Source organism: Cottoperca gobio, chromosome 16 (assembly GCF_900634415.1).
Source record: "Cottoperca gobio chromosome 16, fCotGob3.1, whole genome shotgun sequence".
NCBI lineage: Eukaryota > Metazoa > Chordata > Actinopteri > Perciformes > Bovichtidae > Cottoperca > Cottoperca gobio.
Window position 1 is genome coordinate 1,804,661 of NC_041370.1, and position 23,323 is coordinate 1,827,983.

Genomic DNA, 23,323 nt, shown 5'->3' on the forward strand with positions numbered 1-23,323 from the left:
TCTATATGTACTATATTTGTATAAGTACGTGATACGCTATCAATAGGCTCTGTATACGTTCACATACATTGTATATGCTAATTTTCATATGCGCCAGCATACGTTTCTGCCATACGGCCTTAGAAGGGACTCCAGTGAAACTGAAAAGACCCACGAGTACAGACTTAACATGAACTGGGACGTGAAAGCCCAGCGTGTTCGGAGGACGTTCATCAGAGAATGGACATATCATCTCTACCAAGATGCTCTGAGATGATCAGAGTTCCTCTCGAGAGATTTCTATAGAAATCAGGTCACAAACCATGAAATATTTAAAGAACTACAACTTTTTTTTCACTTTGACTGAAAACGGTGGTTTAGATCATTGAGCATGAAAGTAGATTAGAACTGCGTGCATTGAATATGTTTTCAGATATTGAAGCAGCTGGTTTTTATATGCAGAAATCCTGCTAAATGATTTGCTGTCTGGCGATCAAAAGAGAGAATCCTGCAGCGTTCTGTCATCCTGCATCTTACAGGGGAAGTCCCACGAGATTTACGCTAAGCTATTAAGCTAATTAGGACTCTGCATGGCACCGCCCTGTCACTTTGTTCTAGGTCAACATTTGAACGTGAATTCCTTCAGCCTCTAAATGTCATCATCACTTCACACAACTGTGACTAGATTAAACAAGATGTGTGGGGCAATTAGATGAGTAATGTTCTCTACTTTTATAACAGGTGAACAATGGCGCCCGCAGTCTAGTCACGCGTGTTGAGTGTTTGCTGAGTTTGGAGTGAAGAAGATACAAGTTTAGAGAAAAACATGCACAAAGACGGAGACGAATAATAGACAATAGGGTGGAGAAAAGTGATTTGGGTCTTTAATGTGGAACTAATGTCCTATAAGTGTTGTTTCTGTGTGTTTGTCGAGGCTTATTCTGTGCATGAAAAATAGATATTGATCTCAATGACTGTTTCAGTAAAGGATTATCTAACAATGTCAATCACACAGAGCAGAGTCTAATCCACAGAGCAGCTACAGGAGCAAACAGAATCCAGAGCGGATGGAGACACGATGAAGAAAATGGCCGCCATCATCAATGCCCAAATCACGTAAATATATTCGGTTTAGCTTTTTATTTTTTTGTGTCACATATTGAGCAGCTTTGAGTTTGAAGCAGACATCCAGCCAGCGGAGGTGAACTGGATGTGGTCGTGCGTCAGAGTGACATCGAGCGACAGCGTTAAATGAACCGGAGCAAACAGGAAACATGCAGCGCACTTCTTTTAAAGCTTAGAAATAGATTTAAAGAAATCAAGCTTCAAGGAGCCTGAATAAGGATGAACTCATGTATTGTGTGAACACTCTATATTTACCCTCCAGTCTATCACACTATCAGCATTGCTTCGTCCTGCATTTAACAGCGCGCTTTGTGTCTCTGAGCTCGTCTTTGTGAAGGATATTTATTGGAATTTCCATCACCAGGGAAGACTAATGTCCTAGGGCTACCCACAATGCATCTGCTTCGATTTCACTGTCACTGGTCCGGAGGTGGACCCTGTCTTTGCCACTTCTCTTCTTCTGATTGGTTTAAACTGCTCTAATGCAACAATCCATCAGGAGGAGCTGTGTGTCTGTCGGCTCCACTCACTAAAGATTGGATTATTTCAAGCAGCGAGTTTCTCTCCATCATCTCTACAGATACAAGGGCGTGTTTGGAATTAATAATGCAGATCAGGTCCCGCATGCCTCTCTCATACCAGTCCTATATTGACTCAATTTGAACATTTTCCCTTAGGCTGTGTTGGTTTGGCAGTCTAAACATAAAATCCAAGAATACACTGGGTGCTCAATATGTGAACAGCAGAGTATCTCTGGACAAACTCCGTCCTGTCTGACGGCAACTATCCATCTATCGGTGGTCTCCATCCCGACCCTCTGGGGGAGAGAGGTAGTTTGCCCACCAGGGATATTCAGGCCTACTTGGAGGAGGATGTTCATGTGGATCTGATTATGTTGCTGCCGCTGGATAATTCAGTTTGATGTGTTTTGATCTGGATTATAATGCTATGCTGGTCATAGGCATTGCTGTTCTGATGATTATGCGTGTGCATCGATCCAGTGCTGCTGAGTCTATGTTACTCTACGCTGCAAAATCTATTGCCCTTCAGGGACGAATGAAGTTGTGAATGCAATTGGACCAGAATTCAGAAAAGGTTTAAAAAAAGAAATCCAAGATCTGTCTGTTTCTTTTCCCAAATCACAAGAGCAGAAACATGTAGGAGTGATGGCCAATACATGTTCTCTCACACGCCTCCTCTTGACAATTAAAATAAAAAGAGGAAAGTGTGGAACAGCAGATCGGCAGTGCAACCTGTTCCTCTTTCCTCAGATACCAGCGCGACTCAAACTGCTCTAGTTTCTTTTTTTGGCCACCACAGAGACCCTTGGCTGTTCATAGCTCCAACCTCTCCTTCCTGTTACTGACACAGTCATCAAAGCCCACAGCAAGAGGCCGTTCTGGCTTTTTTAACACTGCGTTGTTTTTCATTTGCTAATATTAGAACTAACCCAGAACCGCCTGATGAACGACAAACACACATCTCCACTGCAAGAGCGAGAAATTGTGCTCAGAAAGATGACACTGGCTCCTCTTTGGGTGAACTTCAGCGTGGTGAGACATTCATGCAGACAAGAGCATATGACTTGTGATGGTTGCCATAGCAATCTCCCCGAGGCACAAGGCAATGTTCGGAGTAACTGCTGTGGGCAACAGCAGCGTCTCAGCGTCGCTGCTTTGATCAAATAGAAACAGTCGTGTGAAGGCCAGGATCTGTTTGAATAGATTTTGAATTTTGACTTTTCATTTTTAAAGTTTCTACTATTCAGAGCTTGAATTGAGAATGTCTTTTTCAGCTGAACTAACTAGTAACTAACAGAACCTTTAGTTGCAGGATTAATTTGCCCTTACATATTAGATGTATAAGATATATAAGAACAAATGCATTTCAAGCAGCTGCAGAGAACAGGACCCCCCCCCCTCTTCTCTATTCACTCCTATTGCCAGAATAACCAACAACAGGAACAAAGCAGCAGTCACATGATAATATATATGAAACATGGGTCGCACTTAAAGGATTTCTTTAACCTTATTTTATCATCGTATGTTTTTGTTGCAACATTTCCAGCAGCAGGAAATGTTGTTGCTGTTATCCAACAAACAACTTGCTGAGCACCAAACAGCAGAATGATAAAGTTAAACATCTAGCTGCTAAAGAGCCAGATTTTTCTTTCAACCCATACATTGTTTTACACCTGTTTTTTGGTGGAGACCAAATCCGAGGTAAAAGAAGACATAGAAAGACAAACCCCAGTTCTCCAGTGGTATGTTACTGTTGCTCAGTGTCTCCTGGATGGATCCAAACTATAGTTTGTCCAGTCTTTAGCAGGAGTAGCTTTGTAAGGCAATAATATGTCATGACTGTGTCTGTGCGATTGTTTTTGAGTCACTCTGCCCTCTAGTGGCCAGAAAACAATGAACGCCGCTTTAACATGGATCATTCCAAACCTGACTTTTAAACAGAGCTCAACTGAAGGTAGTAAAATGGTAGTACAGAGCCGATGCACCTCAGCCTACACTCTGATGTAGATGCTTAGAAATATTACAACATATTAACGGCTGCATAGATGGACGTTTGTAATGCCAGTAGAGATTGTTGGGAGATAAAAGCTCAAGGTCATGGCAAGAATTTCTCCATTGCTCCATTACAAACCGCTGAAGCTCTAACACACACACACACATATATAAATGCATACACACCTGTTCCGAGGTACAGGACGCTGTAGTGCTCGTCGTTGACCGCCAGGACAATGTCCGCCACAGTGTGTGTGATTTGGTCATCTATGGGCAGGTCGAGCGGCGCCACACCGACAGGCCGGATCACATCCTCAATTTCGGGGTGATATCTGATCACCCCGAGGTTTTTGATGTCGTTGTGACCTCCTGCTGTCAAGTTCTTGCGAGCACACTGAGGGGAGAAGTGACGTAATCGAATCACACTGGGCCGGGCTCTTGAATAAACGAGATGCCCTTGGACAAAGAGTTTGAAATTGCTTCTCTTTTATTAACTCGTGCTTTTCAAAAATAGCACTTCAATCTTTTCACATCTGAAATAAAAAGGCGGACGCTTACATTTTCATCTCAATGCAGTTTTTCTCAGATTAGTGTGACAATAAAGAGAAGAAAGGTTGCAGGGTTGTTCTCACCATCCCAGGGCGACTGCCAATGAATGGACTGCTGTACCCCTTCAGTTTGGATGTGGTGAAAGCCTGGTCAATATCTTCGATGGAGTAGGCACAGATCACTGTTCTGCCCCTGAACAAAGAAAAGAAAAGAGTCATTATATTCACAATGAGAGCAGCACGAGTGGTTAAGAGGAACACGTTCGAGGGCAGTGGACCCCCTTGTCGACTTTGAAAACAAGAATCAACTTATTTCTGCATTTGTTTGTCATTGTGTGTATTTTGTAATCGTGATTATAAAAGCAAATGAAGATAACTCTGGTGCATCAAACTCCAACATTTACTTAATTTACTTAATTTACACACTTGTGTTATAGTGTAGATGTGAGGATGCACCATGACCTACACACTTGTGTTATAGTGTAGATGTGAGAATGCACCATGACCTACACACTTGTGTTATAGTGTAGATGTGAGAATGCACCATGACCTACACACTTGTGTTATAGTGTAGATGTGAGGATGCACCATGACCTACACACTTGTGTTATAGTGTAGATGTGAGGATGCACCATGACCTACACACTTGTGTTATAGTGTAGATGTGAGGATGCACCATGACCTACACACTTGTGTTATAGTGTAGATGTGAGAATGCACCATGACCTACACACTTGTGTTATAGTGTAGATGTGAGAATGCACCATGACCTACACACTTGTGTTATAGTGTAGATGTGAGGATGCACCATGACCTACACACTTGTGTTATAGTGTAGATGTGAGGATGCACCATGACCTACACACTTGTGTTATAGTGTAGATGTGAGGATGCACCATGACCTACACACTTGTGTTATAGTGTAGATGTGAGGATGCACCATGACCTACACACTTGTGTTATAGTGTAGATGTGAGAATGCACCATGACCTACACACTTGTGTTATAGTGTAGATGTGAGGATGCACCATGACCTACACACTTGTGTTATAGTGTAGATGTGAGAATGCACCATGACCTACACACTTGTGTTATAGTGTAGATGTGAGGATGCACCATGACCTACACACTTGTGTTATAGTGTAGATGTGAGAATGCACCATGACCTACACACTTGTGTTATAGTGTAGATGTGAGGATGCGAATGAGACATTTCCCCGTTGTGGGAATAATACAGGATTTCTGATTTCTGATAAAACAGAAGATACAGGATAGAAAAGTTGCTTTTTTGCACAGCATGAAAGAAAAGTGAAATGAATGAGCTGCGTCTTAAAACATTTTTGCAGAGGTTATGAGTTCAATAATTAGTATGGCCCTCGAAAGATGTTGTAAAAAAGAAATGGCCCTTGATGTGAAAAAGGTTCCCCCCCCCGATCTAAATCAAAAGCAGGATTGACAATTTTCTCTCTGCTGGACTTACACCAATATCCAATCAGGTCACAAATTAAATAAGGACTCTCGTAGCTACCAAGTTACTTTGGCCACCAAATGTTCTCTAAAGTCAATCAATCCTCCTGTGATTACTTCATGAACAAGTGTGGCTCTAAATGTTTTGGTAAACATAAGACTGTGTGGACTTTTCCTCAACACATTTACAAACACTGCAGCTGTCCTTTGCTACTCGTCATTTCCCTTTTCCCAGTTCATTTGAGCTGAATGTCACAGTTCCCCCTGAGCTGATTGCACAGCAGGTGATCCGAATAATCAGAGTTTGGGGACGAGCTCCTAAAAAGGAATTGAGAGCAGCTTGGTGCATTTCCCCTCTCAGCCAATCAGTGTGACGACGCCCTTTCTTCAGGGCTTAAGAGAGGTGGAGAACTGCGCCGCAGGCTTTCTGATCCTCTCAATGTAATGCACATCTCATTTCAGCTGTCGGCCAGAAACTTGCTCAACAATAACCGAATGCCCACAAGCGTTATATTGTTTGTTGTTTGTTATTGAAACACTTGTACGATTTGTTTCTCCAAGTTAATATTTTTTATGTTCATGCTGAAATCTGATGGAATCCGTATCGACACAAATTGTTCATTTCCAATCTGGCTTGTTTTTAGCAACTACGTTTCCAAGAAACAAGCTTTATTCCCCATAAATCATGTTAAATCTTTGTTAGTAAATTGCATAAGTGTCAAACAGAAACAGGAAACATGTCAAGCTAGACTGATGTTTCTCTGGGCTGCACGTAGGCGAACATGCACAAAGGTCGCTCGCACGGCTGTTCCTTTTATACTCCTCTGCCAGCTCCTGCAGAAACCCTGTTCTGTGTTGTTTCACAGACGTACGGTATCTTCAGAGAAATGTAAATTCCAGCTTCATGCAAGCCAACAAAGCTTCTTTGTGTTCTCTTTGTTTTACATTCCTACATTCCTCAAATGGCATAAAATCACAACATTTCCAGCCAATTCCACTGTGTAGGTATTCAAAGAGTTTGTGTGTTCCAGCTCACCATGCGTTGGAAAACAGGCCGTACAGGACTCCAGCCCTCTTGTCCTGCGCTGTCAGCACCACCGCCTGCTTCAAGTTGTTATACTGCTGCTGGGTGTTTCCTGCGCCGCACATCATCCGGGCCTTCATGAAGGTGGTCCAGGAGTCTGCCAGCAGGGCTTTGATGCCTCCTTCATCCACCTGGAAATAACATAAAAGGATTGTGACAACAAAGCCATAATAGGGCAGCCAGGATGCCTTTAAGCACCCTGGCAGGATGTGATGCTGACCCCTCCCTCACAGGAACACATAGGAACAAAGATCCCAGATGTGTGTAGTGTAGCTTAAAAGGAAATTAATGATCTAATTTAAAGGTTTTCTGTACGGAACAGAGCTGATTGAGGCTTTGCCTCCACATGAATCTCAACGTGCCGATGGCTGAGGTGGAGGCTATCAGCTAATGGTGCTAAAAGTGCAATCAATGTCAACAGAGCTGACAGGGTGGGCATTAAGTGTGGTCGGGACGTTGTTAGCAGCGGTAACCAATGTACCGTGCGGTGCAGAGCTGCGACCATTAGCCATTAGGGCACACAGGGACTCACATGCACGCAGCCGAGTGACAGAGTGACTGCAGTCTCTGCTCAGGACAAGACTAGTCCACTACATCTTTTAGGACTGCAGCTAATGATGACTTTGTTGTTTGGTCTATAAAACGGTGAAAAATGTCGATCATTGTTTCCCAAAGATGCAACCTCTAATGTTCATAACTCAAAGATCTTCAGTTTACTGTCAGAGAGCAGGAGAGAAAGCAGAAGACATTCACATTTGAGAAGCTGGAATCAAACAGGTTAGAAAATAGAGCGGAGCGTAGAAATAAGCTCTACAAGACTGTCGTACTGTATTATCTTTTGTTGTGTTGAATTTGCACATTTGGGATTTGTTTAAACTCTGAACTCACTGAAAACCAATGGTTTTCTTCTGCAACACAGTTTTGTGTGCACAACCTCTGAGCTTGTAACCAACAATTTGATTTGGCCTGGATTCGTCCATCTTTCCCCAAATACAGGCGTAAAAGTGGGATTGTTACCGTGCAGATTCGGCCGATGCGAGCCCTGTACGGCTCCTCGTCCACTCTGGCCGTCTTGTTGATCTCGCTGAAGAAGAAGTAGATCTCCTCCTTGTACTTCAGCGTGGACGGGATTATGGCTGCACCGGCAAACTGCGGATCTGGTGACGAGATTTAAACGTGTCCATTGAGATATCGTCACTTTGTTTCCAATTTACCTTCAAGAAGTCTCGCGGGTCAAACAGCTTCTTCTAGTGTCTTATTTTATCACCTTTTTAAGGTAATATTACTGTAAAAGTAGGACATTGTAAGACTCTACAGGATTGTAAATGAATGCTCTCAGTGGATATGTTTTCCCTTCACATTTTACTGCTGTGAATACGGTGACCTGAACCGTAAACACAGTCCCTGTAAATACACCTACATGTTATCTTTCCCACGAGAGTTATAGCGTGTGATCTACAGAGAGTACCACCCACCTTCTCCATATTCATTAGTCTAAACCTGTGTGTGTACGACTCCCCTCCTCCTACTCACTCAGCAGCCAAATGTTCTCTGTCTTCAAGAGTTTCTGGGGGCCGAACGTACGGCGGATGGAGCCGGCGTGACCCGCCACCGACGACATGGCAGAATACAGACTCCCATCTGAGACGGAGAGAAGAGAGAGTGTGTAAAAAAATAACAGGGTACAAGGTTCAGAGGGATGGGAGTGACACAGAAGGGGTTTGAGAGGAAGATACAGAGAGGGAACATTAAACACAGAGAGGGAGACAAAAGGAGTCCCAGGAGGACCAACACAGAATGAACAAACAGGGGAAGAGGAGAAGAAGACATCAAGGCAGAATAGCTGACTGCACTGATGAGCAGACACCAATCACAACCCACAGAGCTCTGTCTCCATAGCAATGCAGAGGGGAAGCATTCGAAATGGAAGCAGTAACATCTTAATTAGGACTGATTGCTAATAGAATACTGCCCGACTCGCTTCAACAATCCATCTCCATGTGGACGAGCGTCCTGCAAACTAACCTCGCTGACTTCTGAGCGTCTCTACGGAACAATCCGTCTGCATTAGATGGTTTAACAAACAGACAATCTGTCCGTCCCTCATCATCAACGTACACTGACCGCTGGAAGGTCGTTTCAATCCGAAGCATCTCTATTCAGTTAGCGATGCTGCACTGTTCGATATCACACCATCAGCAGGTCCTGTGGAGACGTGCAAGGAGCTACATTATGTGGTGACCTTGTAGAATTGATGAATTATCCCGCGAAGATTTGTCTTTTATTTAGTCCAATTAAGATGGATTTGTAAAGTATAACGTGTATTAGAAGACGTGCAGTTTAAGAAACAAACAGGAGTTAAAATGTAGTAAAAATAAATGAAACTGTGGAATTATGGGTAACTAATAAGTAATTGGTAAGATTTAGTAAAAGATGTTGGTTTGGGATAAATAAGTACTTAGACATTGAACAGTTTGTCAGTTCTGCTTCATGGGACACACTCTTTACGTCTGACGCTGGGACGTCTGCAGGGAACAGACTGGATGGCTGGTGTCATTTCAAAGACCGTCTCAGCCGGATCAGAACTCGGACTTCAAAGGATCTGCTGAAACTCAGTGGACAGACACAACCATCACCGCCGACTCTTCTCTCCAGCGTGCAGGAGTCTGTGAAACTTCTTCTTTGTCAGTTCTGCAGCGTCTCCACTTCAGAAATGTTTTGCGTGCATGTGTTCATGTGAAGGCCAGATGTCTGACTCACTCAGGGGGGTGTGATCCCCCGGTGGTGGTACACAGGAAAATGTTTGATCTGCTGAGGAATTAAAATCATTGCAACGATCCTACAGTCCTACGATCATAATGTCCCTTTCTCTTCTTAAGGTTTGCTCTTTTGTTTCTTCCTATTAACGCTTCTTTTGTGTTGCACCGTACACATTGTAAAACCCTTTGAGACAAAAGTAGTGATTCGGGTTTAATTAAATAAACTTGATTGGTCCAGTTCTCCTGCAAAGTGTAACTCCTGAAGAAGTTCTTCTCCTCTGTGCAGCTGAAAGTGAAAGAGCAGCTGCGACGCTGACGGATCAGAACCTTGATTCAATTGCGTAGTGAATTGCATCACTCAACAGCGTTCCCTTAAGTGAGGCTCCTCTTTATTGTAATATTGATTAAAAAGCTACTCACACATGAAGGGTGTGTAACTCAGAAATGATTTAGTTTAATTCTTTAACTTTGTGACGTACAAAAAGAAATACAAGCGCTCCCATTATAAATGGAGCTTCATGTTCATTTGATCTCGTTTAATGTAGAAATGCATAATTTCCAGCCAAGTATTACATCATCTAACACAGCCATCTTGTCGAGGATTGGCTCTTTAAAATATTGTGAGGTACTTTAGATAAACGTATCTATTAATTTGCATGTTATGAATAGAGAGTGATAATTAGAGACGGATCACTCCAGGGAGCCTCAGAGCCGCTCCGCTGCTCCTGACGTTGATATAAAGAGTTGTACGGCTTTGTTCCAAACAAAGACATTTGATAAAGTGACACCTTTTTTGGAAACGGTGACACTTACTTTTACAAGATGTTGTTTCCTCCTGAAGAAGTGACTTCTGGTCACACTGACCTCAATCGTGCAACAAATTCATTTGAGTGGAAGAATCTGAGGATTTACTTTAAAGCAACTTTTGATATGCAAATCAGCTCCGACCAAAGCTTTCCTTAGAATTCACTTTTACATTCTTTAAGTTAAAAGATGGATTTTGTAAAAGATGAGTGTGTTTTCTAAAATGCCACTGATCTGGTTGAGGTTTGATCTGGTTTAGGAGAGATCAGGGTTTAGGTTGAAATCAGAGCAGACTGGGCTTTTTGGGGAGGGGGGGGGGGGGCTTCAGGGCTGCCTCCATTGAGCCCCTGAGCAAGGCACTTAACCCTGAGTATCTCCAGAGAGACTGTCCCTGTAGTGAGTTGTGTGTTGTGTGATGTAAAGAATGTTTTTTGAACATGAAAGTGTTCTAGTCGGAACACGCCACCTGTAATCTGCCAGCTGCTGATTCTGAGCGTCAGCAGCTCCACAGTTTCACTCTTTTTGTCAATGTTTCCCAACTACACCATGAATAATCTATTATGTTTTTGTAAAGGTTGTATTGTTTTTCCTCGCAGTGAATCCTGAACTCCTTGCGAGCAGATTTGTAATTTCCTTTTTGAGTTTGTTACCTGAAGGCAAGCTGATGGATCTCTGGGAAGGATACGGAGGGGAGATGTCAGAGGCCGCCGCTATCTGCCCGTTCCCCTGGACGTCAGTCAGCACCGTGTCATTCACCTGCCGGGAGAAGGGGGGGGGTGTTTGAGGCTGGAGGAAGTCTAGCAGTGTAAGCCCTGTTCATTGTAGGCATGCATTATTGTGCATTATGTATGCAGTGTATGGACTGTGGAGAGCTGCGAAGGAATTGCCCTTCTTAGGATCAATACAGCTGTCTGACTCTCAATCTGTATCTTACAGTTTGCTACACCAGGACCAGAACATGAGGGGAAGTATCCTCCATGGCAATAAATATCTCCCGGCTTTCCTGTAACCGGCCGAGGAAATAAATGAACGCTAACCAATAATGTGCGGAACATTTGCAGTGGCTGCAAAATAATATACTGTATTATATTGTTCAAGGAATATGTGTGAAGAAACACTTACCAGCATCCAGCACCTGGGGCTCCCGGCATTTGTTCCACATATTATCATTGTGTCGTTTACTTTCTGAATGACGGTGATGAAATTATCACACTCCAGCTGAGAGAGAAAGAAGCAGTCATAGAGAGGGACAAAGGCAGAAAATTAGCCAGAAGCAAGACGGGGAAGAGGAGAGACGCGCTCGGATCGGGAGAGGGATCAAAGATGGAGAGAGATGAAGAATATGTGGAGAAGTGATTGGGAGAGAAAGAAGTCGCACAAAGGGAGAGAGAAAACACGACAAGACTGATGCAAACACACAGGAAGAGAGGGAGGCTGAATAGAGAGATGGAGAAACAAGCAAGAATAACACATAACACAGATTGCTCAGAGACAGAGTTAAGAGAAATTGGAGGGGATCCATGCTCAGAACATTTTTGGCAGACAGCACACATGAGGCTTAGCCCTGCAGTACAGCACTGCTACACTCCATATGCATCACTTATTCATTGAGTACAGAGCATGGACTGCTTTCTCAAAGGTCTTACAGGATGCAGGATGGAGATGAGGAGCGAGTGAAACCTTAAGGGCTGAAGTGTGATTGTAGTTTGCAGCTGCGCTCATGTTTAGTCCTGTTTGTTGTTTGTGTTCAACAAAACACAAAGTGCTCTTTTACTAAACAATCAAATCACAAATTCTGAGGATAGTGTAAACTGCAGTGCCAGAGCTTGTGTAAGTGTGTGTAGGTGTGTGTGTAGGTGTGTGTGTGTAGGTGTGTGTAGGTGGATGTGTAGGTGTGTGTGTAGGTGTGTGTAGGTGGATGTGTAGTACATGTTTTACTTTGTGTGCTTCTGTTCTTGAGGGAAATACTTTAGAGTTTGTGTGCTGAGTGATTTTACTTGGTGCCTGCTGACATTAGTGTTTGTAATGAGTTCAGGGTGCGAGACGGACGTCTGCTCTCTGGCAGAATAACAGACGACTTCATGTGTTTCTTTTGTCTCACTGGGGCCGATATCTGATATCAACCTCACACCAATTCCTAAAGCTGGACTCAAACGTTTGTGCTGCGTCATGTTCTGTTGTTTCACTGCTCCCAGCTCAGCTAACAAACAATGCTCATTGCAATAGCAGCCGAGTATCCCTAGAAATTACATCCATATTTAATAATCCTGCACCTCATGATTTATGTGCAGAGCCAAGTAAAGGGGGAATGGTTGTCGGGGGGGGGGGGGGGTTGCAGGTTTCCCCTAACCACAGCCGTGCGCTAACCTCGAGCACACTGTGGTGGTCATGCATCAGAATTGTACGAAGATGTTTTTAAATGTTGGTATGGACGTAAAGAATACTTGTCAGTGAACTGATTGTGGGGTTTTGCAGAATCCTGCAGGATCTACATCCTCGTCTGCAGAATATATATAAGGAGCCGTTCAAGCTGAGTGGTACCGATACGTTCTGATAACACAAACAGTCATCTGTTTTATGTGTTAGTTATTTTACATGCATTCTTTTCGTAAAAGTTTCTTTACGGGCCAGTGGGAAGTCAGTGAACTGCAGTATTGACTGTGGCCACCGGGGCAAAATGGCCTCACAGCTGCACGCTTGTCCTCCAAACAGATGTGGACAGCAGGACGGACGGTGCACAGACGACGGCACTTGGTTCTGTGCACTGCACTGAGAAGCGATCCCTTTGGTTGGTGGCTGGAAGTGTAATGTGTGTTCTGAGTGTTCACATTATGACAGAGAGGATGATCATATGTGAAGTATTACATTTGGCTAAGTGGGGAGATGAAAATTAACTTTCTTTTTATCTATTGAGCAAATGCAGAATTGTGCCCCGAGAACAAATGGAAAATTAGTTGTAATTAATTCATTTCCCGTAATTATAAAAGCTTGTGGAAATGAATGTGGAAATGATTAAGTGATTTAAATGTTCTTAGTGTTTAAAAACCCTTTTTGTTTTGCTTTTCACCTTTTTTTATCATTTGAATGTATTTTCCTCCTGACACATGAAGCAGCAGCGTATCACACTTCTTACTGAGCGTCGGAGCTTTTCACATTAAGCTGCAGCTTCGCCACGCTGACATATTGCAGCTTGAGTGTTGCGAGCATCTCTTGGTATTTGCGCTCTCTGTGGAATCTGATGCAATTACCGACAGCTCACTCGTGTGTGTGTGTGTGTGTGTGTGTGTGTGTGTGTGTTTGTTTTAAGGTGAAGCTGTCCCTCGTGTCATTTTATCTCATCTGAACAAATTACCATTATTCATGTCTTTGTCTTTATTCCATGCTCTCTGATAAATCCTAAATATGAACCTGAATCACAAACCTCACTGTCGTGAAACTGCAGATGATGATGATGATGAAGATGATGATGACACACTGAGGGAGGAGGACAGTGCTTTGCAGGAGTGATGGAGGTGCTGACTGTGAGGATGAGTTTCTACCTCGAGTGGTGCAGCCTTTGCTTTGCAGGTATCAATTGCGGTCTGGTCAGATGCCGCTGGGATCTGTGGGAGGAAAGTGTTTAGTTTGTGCCAAGTTCTTTCAGCACTGTTCCAGCAAGAAAGTGGTGACCTCGCTGCAGCTGCTAAAACACAACGCTCACAGAAAAGTGTCTTAGATAAGAGCTCTGTGATGTTCACTGCATCCAAGGACTTAGTTTGTCTTTTAAATTCCTCATTTACGTCCTTGTTTGTATCCCTGCGTGCAACCTTTCCCTGCTGAACTACATTTTCCCAGAATCCCTTTCAACAAACCCCCCAAAAGAATGGCCAAGCGGGTGCTTCGTGACCCTTTTAATAATAAATCTCGCTACAGTTATTGATTTTTGTTACGCTCTGCACTGGAAATGAGTCCTGACAAAAAGCCACTAAGAAAAACAAACATCTAAAAGTCCTTCAGAGCCGAACGCATCACCAACACTTTGTCTTTTATCTCCACGAGAGGAAAACCCAACGCTAAGCCTGAAATCATTCTGAAAAATGTGGAGCTTAGTCATATCTGAATGAAGCATCGAGACGAGCTTACAGTCTCGTCATTGTGTCAGGCTAGTGAGTGCTGACTCTGCAGCCCACACGCTGTGTTCTCTTCAGCACATGTTGACAATATCAGCTGAGTGAAAGATGTCCTCACAGGGAGACGTATGTGTAGCTGCGTTAATGTATGCATGACCCAGCTGCTGAACTGGGTCAGCGGACGTCTCGTCTCTCTGCTCGCTGTGTCACAGTCGGGGGGTAACAACGCTAACACCAGCTCAAGTTAGAAAGCAGTTGCAGTGTTTTCTTCTTATTCAGTCTCCTTTTCAAACTCTCAAACCAGAAGTTGGCGGCAACAGAAGAACGACGAACAAAGAATGTTTTGATGAGTTTTATCTTGTCGATCGGAGCTGGATCCGATAAATAACTGTTATTAACCGTGAGTCATCTGTCCCGGGAGTGAATGACGTTGTAAACGTTCACGCTGGAGACAAAAGCTCCCAGATGTCAGTGGGTGTTAGTGGGTAGGACAGGCGATAGAAGCGCACTTCCAAACATTGGTTTTTGGAAGTTACTTAAAGAAAGTCGTTCGTAATTTCAACTTGTGGTCGAACTGATGTGTTATAACTGGAGAGCAGAGTGCTTCCTCGTCACAGCAGAGATCAATGCCGCCAAATATTCGAGTGACGTGTACCTGCAGGTCGCGCACGCCTCTGTTAGTGAACGTCAACACGTAGACCATCGCCTGGCCGCCCACATACAGCATGTCGCTGCCTTCCTGGTGGTACATGCTGATGTAGTTCTCAGGTTTGCTGAAGTGGAACCTGGAGGGCTCTGTGGATAAAACAAAACAAGATGCATGTTAGAGAGACGAGCTGGAAGGCAAGAGCTTTGCTTTGAGAACATTGTTGTTTTAATTGTTCAAATGTTTTTTTGTTCGTGCGATGAAGATGTGCCTCGTGGTAAAAACAAAACAAAAGCAGCGACAGCACCCAACACTTGAGCAGGAGGAAGAATATATACAGGAGCAAAAGCAATTTCCACAATCAATGAAGTACAAAGGTGCTGTAATAAAACAGTAGAGGTCAAACACAATAACAAAAGGTCAATGCATGAAAGCAACAATCGAGTTACAGGAAGTTGTTTAAAAAGATGATCCAGATTTATCCGGCTTAAGCTGCTCAGGTTTTAATCAACATGTATTCTGCAGCTGCACGACTGGACGACTACAGCTGGACACAAACCGCTTTGATTTACCAAAACACTCCGTCCCATGATGCCGCCCTTTGTGCTTTTAATCAAACAGGGAGCCTTCGCAGACGCCGGGTGTTGGAGGAAAAGGGCATTGCGTGGTGGGCGCGTAAATATCACTGAAATAATCATGTGGGAAACACCGTCGCAGATGCTCGGATGAATGACACCTAAAGCGTTTCTGATTCACCCGTCCAATCAGACTGTGACTCTGCCTGCGCTTAAAAATAGATTAGAATCGCTGCTAAGAGCTGCGGTTACATACATGCATTAAAAGAAGTCTAATAATAAATGCTGCATCATTCAGAAGGTGGGTTTATGAACATCAAAGCTACATTTCTGCATTTATTCAGTAACTTCCCGTCTGAAGAGCTTAAGAGCTTTGAAGCAACGTGCTACCTGTTCTACACTGCAGATTAAAACACAGTCAGAACACTGAATCAAATGTGAGTTTCCTCTTTTCATCTTCAACAGAAGTACAGCAGAACTTCAAGATGTAATTCTGAACTAATGATGCGTCTGCTCTCCAAGTCTCCATGTAAATGGTGACGAGAGATGATTACACGTCGTGCTTTGTTACGTGGGATTTCTAATGATTCTCTTCTCGTCCCTGAAATGAAAAAAAGACATCATGTCTGACGGCGGAGCCGGGATGAAGTGATGATCACAGATACAGGTTGCTAGCCAACCAGCTAAGTTTCTATGGAAACAGTGGCCTCTTTGATTGGTGGGAATGTAATTGGTGATGATTGTTCTTCACAAGGATGTAAAGAATGGACCAACGGTGTAGGGGACAAAATACAAACTCATTCTCAATTGAGGAAGCTTCCCAACGATGTCGCTGTTGATTCTGACTTCAGCAACAGAAACACGGCTGATGTTCTGACGGAGCTGCTGAACGCTAACATCAAATAAAGTGGTGGCGTTAACATGTGTACTTCCCAACCAGCGGGCAGAGGTCCCGCTAAAGGTTCTTCATTTTGGTTTGGATAACCTGATTATGTCAAAAACGCCGACGAAAATGAGATTTGACGATCCTGTAAAGGCTTCATGAAAGACTTTACAATCTGTACGACAATATACAAAGTCTAAATCATTATCTATTTATGGTTTGCTGTTATATGTGCAAACAGGAAACTAATACATATATATATACATATATATATTTATGTATATACAGTATATCTTTCTATCCTTCTTTAATTAACTCAATAAAGAGATAAAGGTAATTATGGACGGCCGATATTTAATGCAACCTGTGTCAACCTTTTTAAACAAGTATGTGTTTTAACAACTTAACTATTATTGTTATTATTATTTATTTTTATCCTCCTTGTTTTCTGTTTCCTGTGTTTTGTATCATTGAGTTTTTATTGGGAATAAATTTTACTTTTCTTGCATATTTGAACATTTTAAAATCAAATATTTACCCAAATATCCTGTTAACTGAAGGCTTCATAAAGTCTTTTTTAAACAATGTGGGTTTCTTTTAATAAAACAGCTTTGCACATGTTTTACGGGGAAATAAATAAATGCAATATGTCTGTCGGGCCTCAAGGCAGCAACACGAGAATCCCAAACACAAAGCATTTAGGGGAGCATTGCACGTGGCACGCTTTCCTGTTTACAAAGAAAACTCCACAACCTTTAAAGTGGCACCTGAGCTCCACCCCTCCCCCAACGATGCTGTCCCAGTTCTTGAAACAGCCAAACGCCCACAGGAGGAACAGAATGTGCAGTCCTTATATCAGTGTCTTCTTCCATATCTTCCTCAACACAACGGCAGACGGGTCACACAGATACAACTGAAATGTCGCCTTCTAGATGTAATATGAACTCTAAACTTCTTTTTCTGTTTTCCTTTTATTAAATCGGTAGTTCCGGGTGAAAACCTTGAATTTTCAAAAGGTCAGCTTCTCAGGAAAGAAGAAAAACAGCCTGGTTTTTTATCTTGCTTTTCAAAAAGCCTTCATTAAACTCGAGGGTGATAGAGTTTCCTTCCCCTCAGAGGCGCCTCTTATCCTTCAATGAAATCTAATTATTTTCAAATGAGTGAGTCACTTTTAAAGAAACAAATTCCTAATTGCACTGAGAAATGTGCTTATTAAAGAAGATTCAAGTGCAGATGTTATTTGTTTGGGGGTAGTTACCACTTGTACAAGACTAAAGCGTTCTGCATAAAAAAACAGCAGATGCAAAGTCAAATGGATTTGGATCCAGAAGCTTTTGAAGTTTTCTGCGGCTGCTGTTTTATTTACATGGAATCTTTCACTGCAAAGTTTAATAGCTGGACCTCCATGTTCTGCATCAAGGGAAATAATGCAGGCCGATGGTTCAGCAGGATGTCGAGGTGTTCAGAGAGTAAAGGTCAAAACAAACCTGAACTTTGTGTGAAATGTTCTGATATTTAGGATGCAGTCGTAGATGTCAAACACCGCAGTTCCCCTTTGAGCTTTTTTAGCATCTATTTATTTTATTTATATTTTATTTATATTGTATTTATTTATATTTTATTTATTTATATTTTATTTATTTATATTTATTTATATTTTATTTATTTATATATATATTTATTTTTATTATTATTATTTATTTTTTAGCTTTTTAGCATCTTTCAGCTCATTGTTTTGGTTTTCAGGGCAGTACCTTCACTGTTGGTGACTAACTGGTGACCATAATGAAGCATTTAGCTGCTCAACAGCCGCTTACACTTCAATAGTGTTGCTGAGCAACAAAAAAGAGAAAAGATGAGTAAATACTGGACTTAAATTCATCAGATGAACAAAAACACGACTCCAAATGATTTCTAATGTTGCTCCGTGTGTGTGGTGTTCATTGATGTCAAAAATAAAACCAAAAAGAAACAGTAATGCTCATTTAACACTATTTTGTTTGTATTATTATTAATTAATGCAACTACTCTAATAAACGCTAAGCTGCAGCAGCCGTGACTGCTTGAATTACAATATACTGAGAGGTTATTATTGAATTCTGGCCCAAAAATGTGTTGCCTTCCCCAGCTTTAAGGTAATAAAGATCCATGTTTTAAAGACTATTTTAGGTGTTGATTCAACGTAATGGATATTTTGGAGGCTGCTGTTGATGGTGCAGCGCTGCAACTTACTATTCATTTCATTAACGATTCATCTTCCAAGTATCTTCTCGATTAATCTGTTGGTCTATAAAATGTGAAAGATGCTTCTCAAAGTCCACAATGTCTCCAAAGGTCTTGTTTTGTCAGTCCGAACCCCAAAGATATTCACTTCAATGTGATATCAAACAGGAAAAAGTCAAGTCTTTTCTGACATATATACAGATAGGTGGCGATCATTGTTCTGTTGATTGACGTATCGATTAGTCGACTACTCGTTGCAGCTCCAGAGAGGTATAATATTGTGTCAATATGGATACTCTCAAACAGTTTCAAAACTGAGAAGTAGCTTCACGGAGGAAGAATGAATTGTAGTATGGTCTGAGTTGTTTGTCTGGGAGGGAGGCACTCACGATTGTTGATGACGTCTTGTCCCTACTGCGGTTTAATGCACTTATTCTAATAGCTTTGGACTTAAGTGTCTGCCAAATGAATGCAAAGTAATGCATTCCCTCAGCTCCTACATGCCTCCAGCCATCACAGCATATCTAACCTTAACTAAACCCAATATTAACCTAAATGCTAAAACTTCCAAGCTCCTTGAAGGTATTGAAGGCACTTCACGGCGCGAGGAGCTGGCGCTGTCCGCGGTGCTGAAGCAGCTCTGAAGCCGCTGCACACCATCCTGAAGGCTCAAACTGCGCCTTTGATTGATTTCCTCCGACAGTTTTTTGTACCTGTATGCGCGTGTGCGAGATTGCACCCTGGAACCGTATAACAACGAGTGAGATTGATATGACTTGCACGTTCGGGGCCGTCATCTTGTGCGTTTTGTATTGTGTTCATTGGCGGGGAGGGGGGAGGTATAGAGATCCATACAACTTGACACACAACCCCCATCTCTACTGATTGCTGAATACATTAGAGCTGTGTGTGAGGTGTAACAAGGCGTGAGTGGAATACATAACTAGGGGTCGGCTTGGAATTGTCCATTTAATGCCCTCCCCTCCATTTCTCTCTCCATGTCTGTGCATTAGTAAATGTACATAGTGTATTTATGGTGGCTGCTCCCTTAATACAACCCTCTCTCTCCCGGAAACGGGCTCCTCTGCTGCAGTGTGAAGCAGCTGCCGTGTCCCGCATTGCAGCTCCGCAAGGACGCGGGAGCGACAGAGAGTGTGTCAACCTCCAAAGAGTCATATTTCACAGTAATGATGCTTTTCAATAGAAGCAGGCAGCGGTGTAAAGGGTACAGCCTCACAGTGTGGACAGGGCGAGCAGGCGCCATGTTGCAGAAGGCAGCAGAGAGGTTGTTTTTAAGTGTCTCTGGATGGATTCCTCACGCTGATGTGGAGGGACAGTTGCCAATTAAAGCCTATAGGTGGCCCCCACTGATGCACGCAGCATTTAGAAGACGAGCATACAGTGAATGTGTAGTGCGCTGAGATACAGCAAACACACAAGTTGTAATATAAAACAAACACCAACCGAAAAGCCACAAGTTGCACAAATCACATCCAAATCAATCATTCAAATTTTGGGAATTGAAATCCTGGACATTGAATAAAAGCAAATAACCGAGCTGTCTAAGAAAACACTCAAGTCGTATTCTGCACTCTATCTCTTGCGAGCATTGAGATACAACAGCAGATCAATGTTCCTCCAGATGTACATCCTGTTATAGCCTGTGAACATGTGTGCGGGGCCTGAATAGTGGAGCGCGTAATTTACTACTCGGTCAGTGGGGGGAGGGCGGTTTTATTTTTTAAGAGATTAATCCAGTTGGTGGTGCATCTTTCGCAAAGGACACAACAACACAGGTTAATGGGGAGAAATGGGGGAAACATCTGGCAACATCACCTCGAATTAAACTCTCACTCGTTAATTCACTCATCCATTCACGCGTTGATCCTACCATACACATGACAGATGGATTAAACATGATTGGCGACATAAATAATTGACAGAATGACTTGTGGTAAAAAAAACAAACAGACAACATCCAGAAAATACAGCAGTGCCTACCGTGCACAACAAATTTCAGCCGAGGTGACTTTCCGGCGAAAATCGTGGCAAAAAGCGACAACAGGATGAAAGAATTCATCTTTCGTGTAGCTCGTCCGCGTGCTGCCGGTTTGTAAGATAACTCAACCGTATGAAACCCCTCCACAAAATCCTTCTTCTTCCTTGCAACCGCCTTTTTGGTCCCTCCCCGATCTGCTGCGTCCCGGATCTGTGCCACCGACTGCTGGTCCCGGTCCTATCTTGTCCGTCTGCTTCGCCGGCAGTTCAGTTGGGAGAAGTCGGGGTATCAGGCTCCACCTCGGAAACAAAAGGCAGAGGGGGAGCGTAGCAGAGACGCAGGAATGAAAAGTGTGATTGCAAAAAAAAAACCTGTCTACAAACACATCACTTTTGGTTTGCAATTACAGGCGTGCATCACGCGTCATACCTGTTGCTGAATTATGATTTATACAGATATGTTCACTTGTTTTTTATTCATCTTATTGTCATTTTAAACCCGTTTTGACAACGAGGATCAAATCAACTTCTCGTCCAGGTTCCATCTTTTTGATAATATTGTTTAAACGTCATATTTTCTAATGCAACTGAAATCAGGACAAACGTACACCATAAACAAGCACACGCCCTTCGCATGCATATGCAGCATGACTGTATTTCCTAATTCCACAAGACATTCTGACATGATATATGAGCCTTTGGGCCATTTTGTGTTTGCACACAAGCCCTCACACCAACAGTCAATAATGATATTGCCTCAGCAACTGCTTCTACTGTAATGTCTAATCAATATGTGTCAATAGTGCCTGAGTGCCTGAATGGGAATGAATCAGCAGTTTGGCTCTGCTGCGTTTGCATTTGTGAAGTTAATTGACTCAAATTAGAAATATTTAGCCACTCTTGTGAATGCCTTGTGAGTGGAAGCAACCAGATGCTTCCACTCACGGGAGATTGCTCTCAGTGTTAGGCAGCAAGTGTCATCTGGGTTTCCATGAGAAATGTACAGCAGCCAGAAAGCACGATAAGTCACACACACAGCTCTGTCACACAAAGGTGTAAAAACACTCCCAGCAGGGGGGCGAGTCCCCTTCTTTAACATACTTAAGATGCCTCAACCGTCTCTCGATGTTGCCTCTTAAATCAACACCTCTGAGTTCAGTCAGGGATGTAACCGCTTACTTACTAAGGTGAAAGCAAACTCTGTAGGGATTCAAATCCAGTTGTTACTTCTCATTAAAGCGCACACACATTTAACCTCAATCATGCATGCTATAGACGCTTTATAAACCGTTTGTCTCCTTAATTGGTGCATTTCAGCCCAGATGTCTGCTGCCTAAATGAGTGTTTAGCAGCGTGACAGATCAACACAAGTGTGTGGCAGGTTTGAATGTGGAACATCAGTATTAGTTGGATGTTTTTAGTCCCAGCATTGAGCTTCTTGCTGGGTTAACATCAGTCTAACAGTATCACGGATGCTGATTAAACCTCTTTGTGTTTAAACGTTCAAGTCTTGTTGCACATATGACCTCACTCAACAGTGATGTCATTGTGTGGCGTGCAGTCAGTGTGAACTTTCCAGCCACTAGATGGCAGCAAAAGCACGATGTTCAATCTTTGTTCCATCACTCTGAGCTAATGATGCCTCCTACATCATTGCAGCAGCAGTCCTCTGTCTCCTTCAGGAGCAGGCTGCACTGATTAGCTGTCGCTGGGAGAAGTTTAATTATGAAATCAGCTGCTGTGCTCTTTCCTTTAAGCTTTCAACGTCAGGAGAAAGAGAGGAAGATGACTTACTGCAGTACTTTGAATGATGATGATTATTTCTTGTTTTTGTTTTTATGATCCAAATTGATACAATCACCTCAACATGTTAATCTCTCAATTTGATTGACAGGTCTGTTATTAGAGGGAATAACACCAGGAAAAGAAGTTAACAAAATAAAAGTCTTACTTCAAAGGACACAATCATAACGGAGCTTCATTGGATGGCAAACCTTAAATGAAAATATGTGTGTGTGTGTGTGTGTGTGTGTGTGTGTGTGTGTGTGTGTGTGTGTGTGTGTGTGTGTGTGTGTGTGTGTGTGTGTGTGTGTGTGAAGCCTTCCTCTTTATAGTGAACTTAAGACCTGATTAGAACCCAATCATGCTGAAGGCTTCACGCGCTGATCATTCCTCACTTCGATTTACTAAACACTTTGTGATAATTCATGCAAATTGGTGTGAGTTTGTTAAATGTCATGAATCCCTTAAGTTTAGCACAACTTGCTGGTAAAAAATCAATACAAACCAATAGACTGCAGGATGTCAACGGGGATAAACAAGGATTTCATGTTCAACACAGATGCAAGATTGTGAATTCTATACTTTAGTTATATTACTTTACATGTTAAAATGAAGATAACCAGGATCAGCGGAGGCAGAGGCAGGAATCAGGACTGAACTGACTGATTAGAAGGTGCAGTTGTCCACTAATCAATCAATCTACATGTCAGAGTGTCCACAGGGAGACACTGAACCCCAAACTACTCCCAATGTTCGGCCAGCACCGTGCATGCTAACTCCCTGCCATCAGTGTGTGAGTGTGTGTGTGTAGCCGTACATCATTTACTG

General features: G+C 42.7%; 1 protein-coding gene across 1 annotated transcript in view; it reads right to left on the reverse strand.

Annotated features, from left to right (window-relative positions):
• The window catches only part of LOC115020849 (semaphorin-7A), a 30,903-nt gene extending 9,846 nt beyond the window's left edge, over positions 1–21,057 (reverse strand). The window contains exons 1-10 of the mRNA XM_029450860.1: positions 20,717–21,057; positions 15,044–15,183; positions 13,819–13,881; positions 11,402–11,497; positions 10,930–11,035; positions 8,250–8,357; positions 7,734–7,873; positions 6,669–6,847; positions 4,250–4,358; positions 3,804–4,011 (exon numbers count right to left, since the gene is read on the reverse strand). Coding sequence (XP_029306720.1) covers positions 3,804–4,011; positions 4,250–4,358; positions 6,669–6,847; positions 7,734–7,873; positions 8,250–8,357; positions 10,930–11,035; positions 11,402–11,497; positions 13,819–13,881; positions 15,044–15,183; positions 20,717–20,795 — 1,228 coding nt within the window. The 5' untranslated portion in view covers positions 20,796–21,057. The remainder of the gene's footprint in view (positions 1–3,803; positions 4,012–4,249; positions 4,359–6,668; positions 6,848–7,733; positions 7,874–8,249; positions 8,358–10,929; positions 11,036–11,401; positions 11,498–13,818; positions 13,882–15,043; positions 15,184–20,716) is intronic.
• Between the last annotated feature and the right edge of the window lie 2,266 nt (positions 21,058–23,323).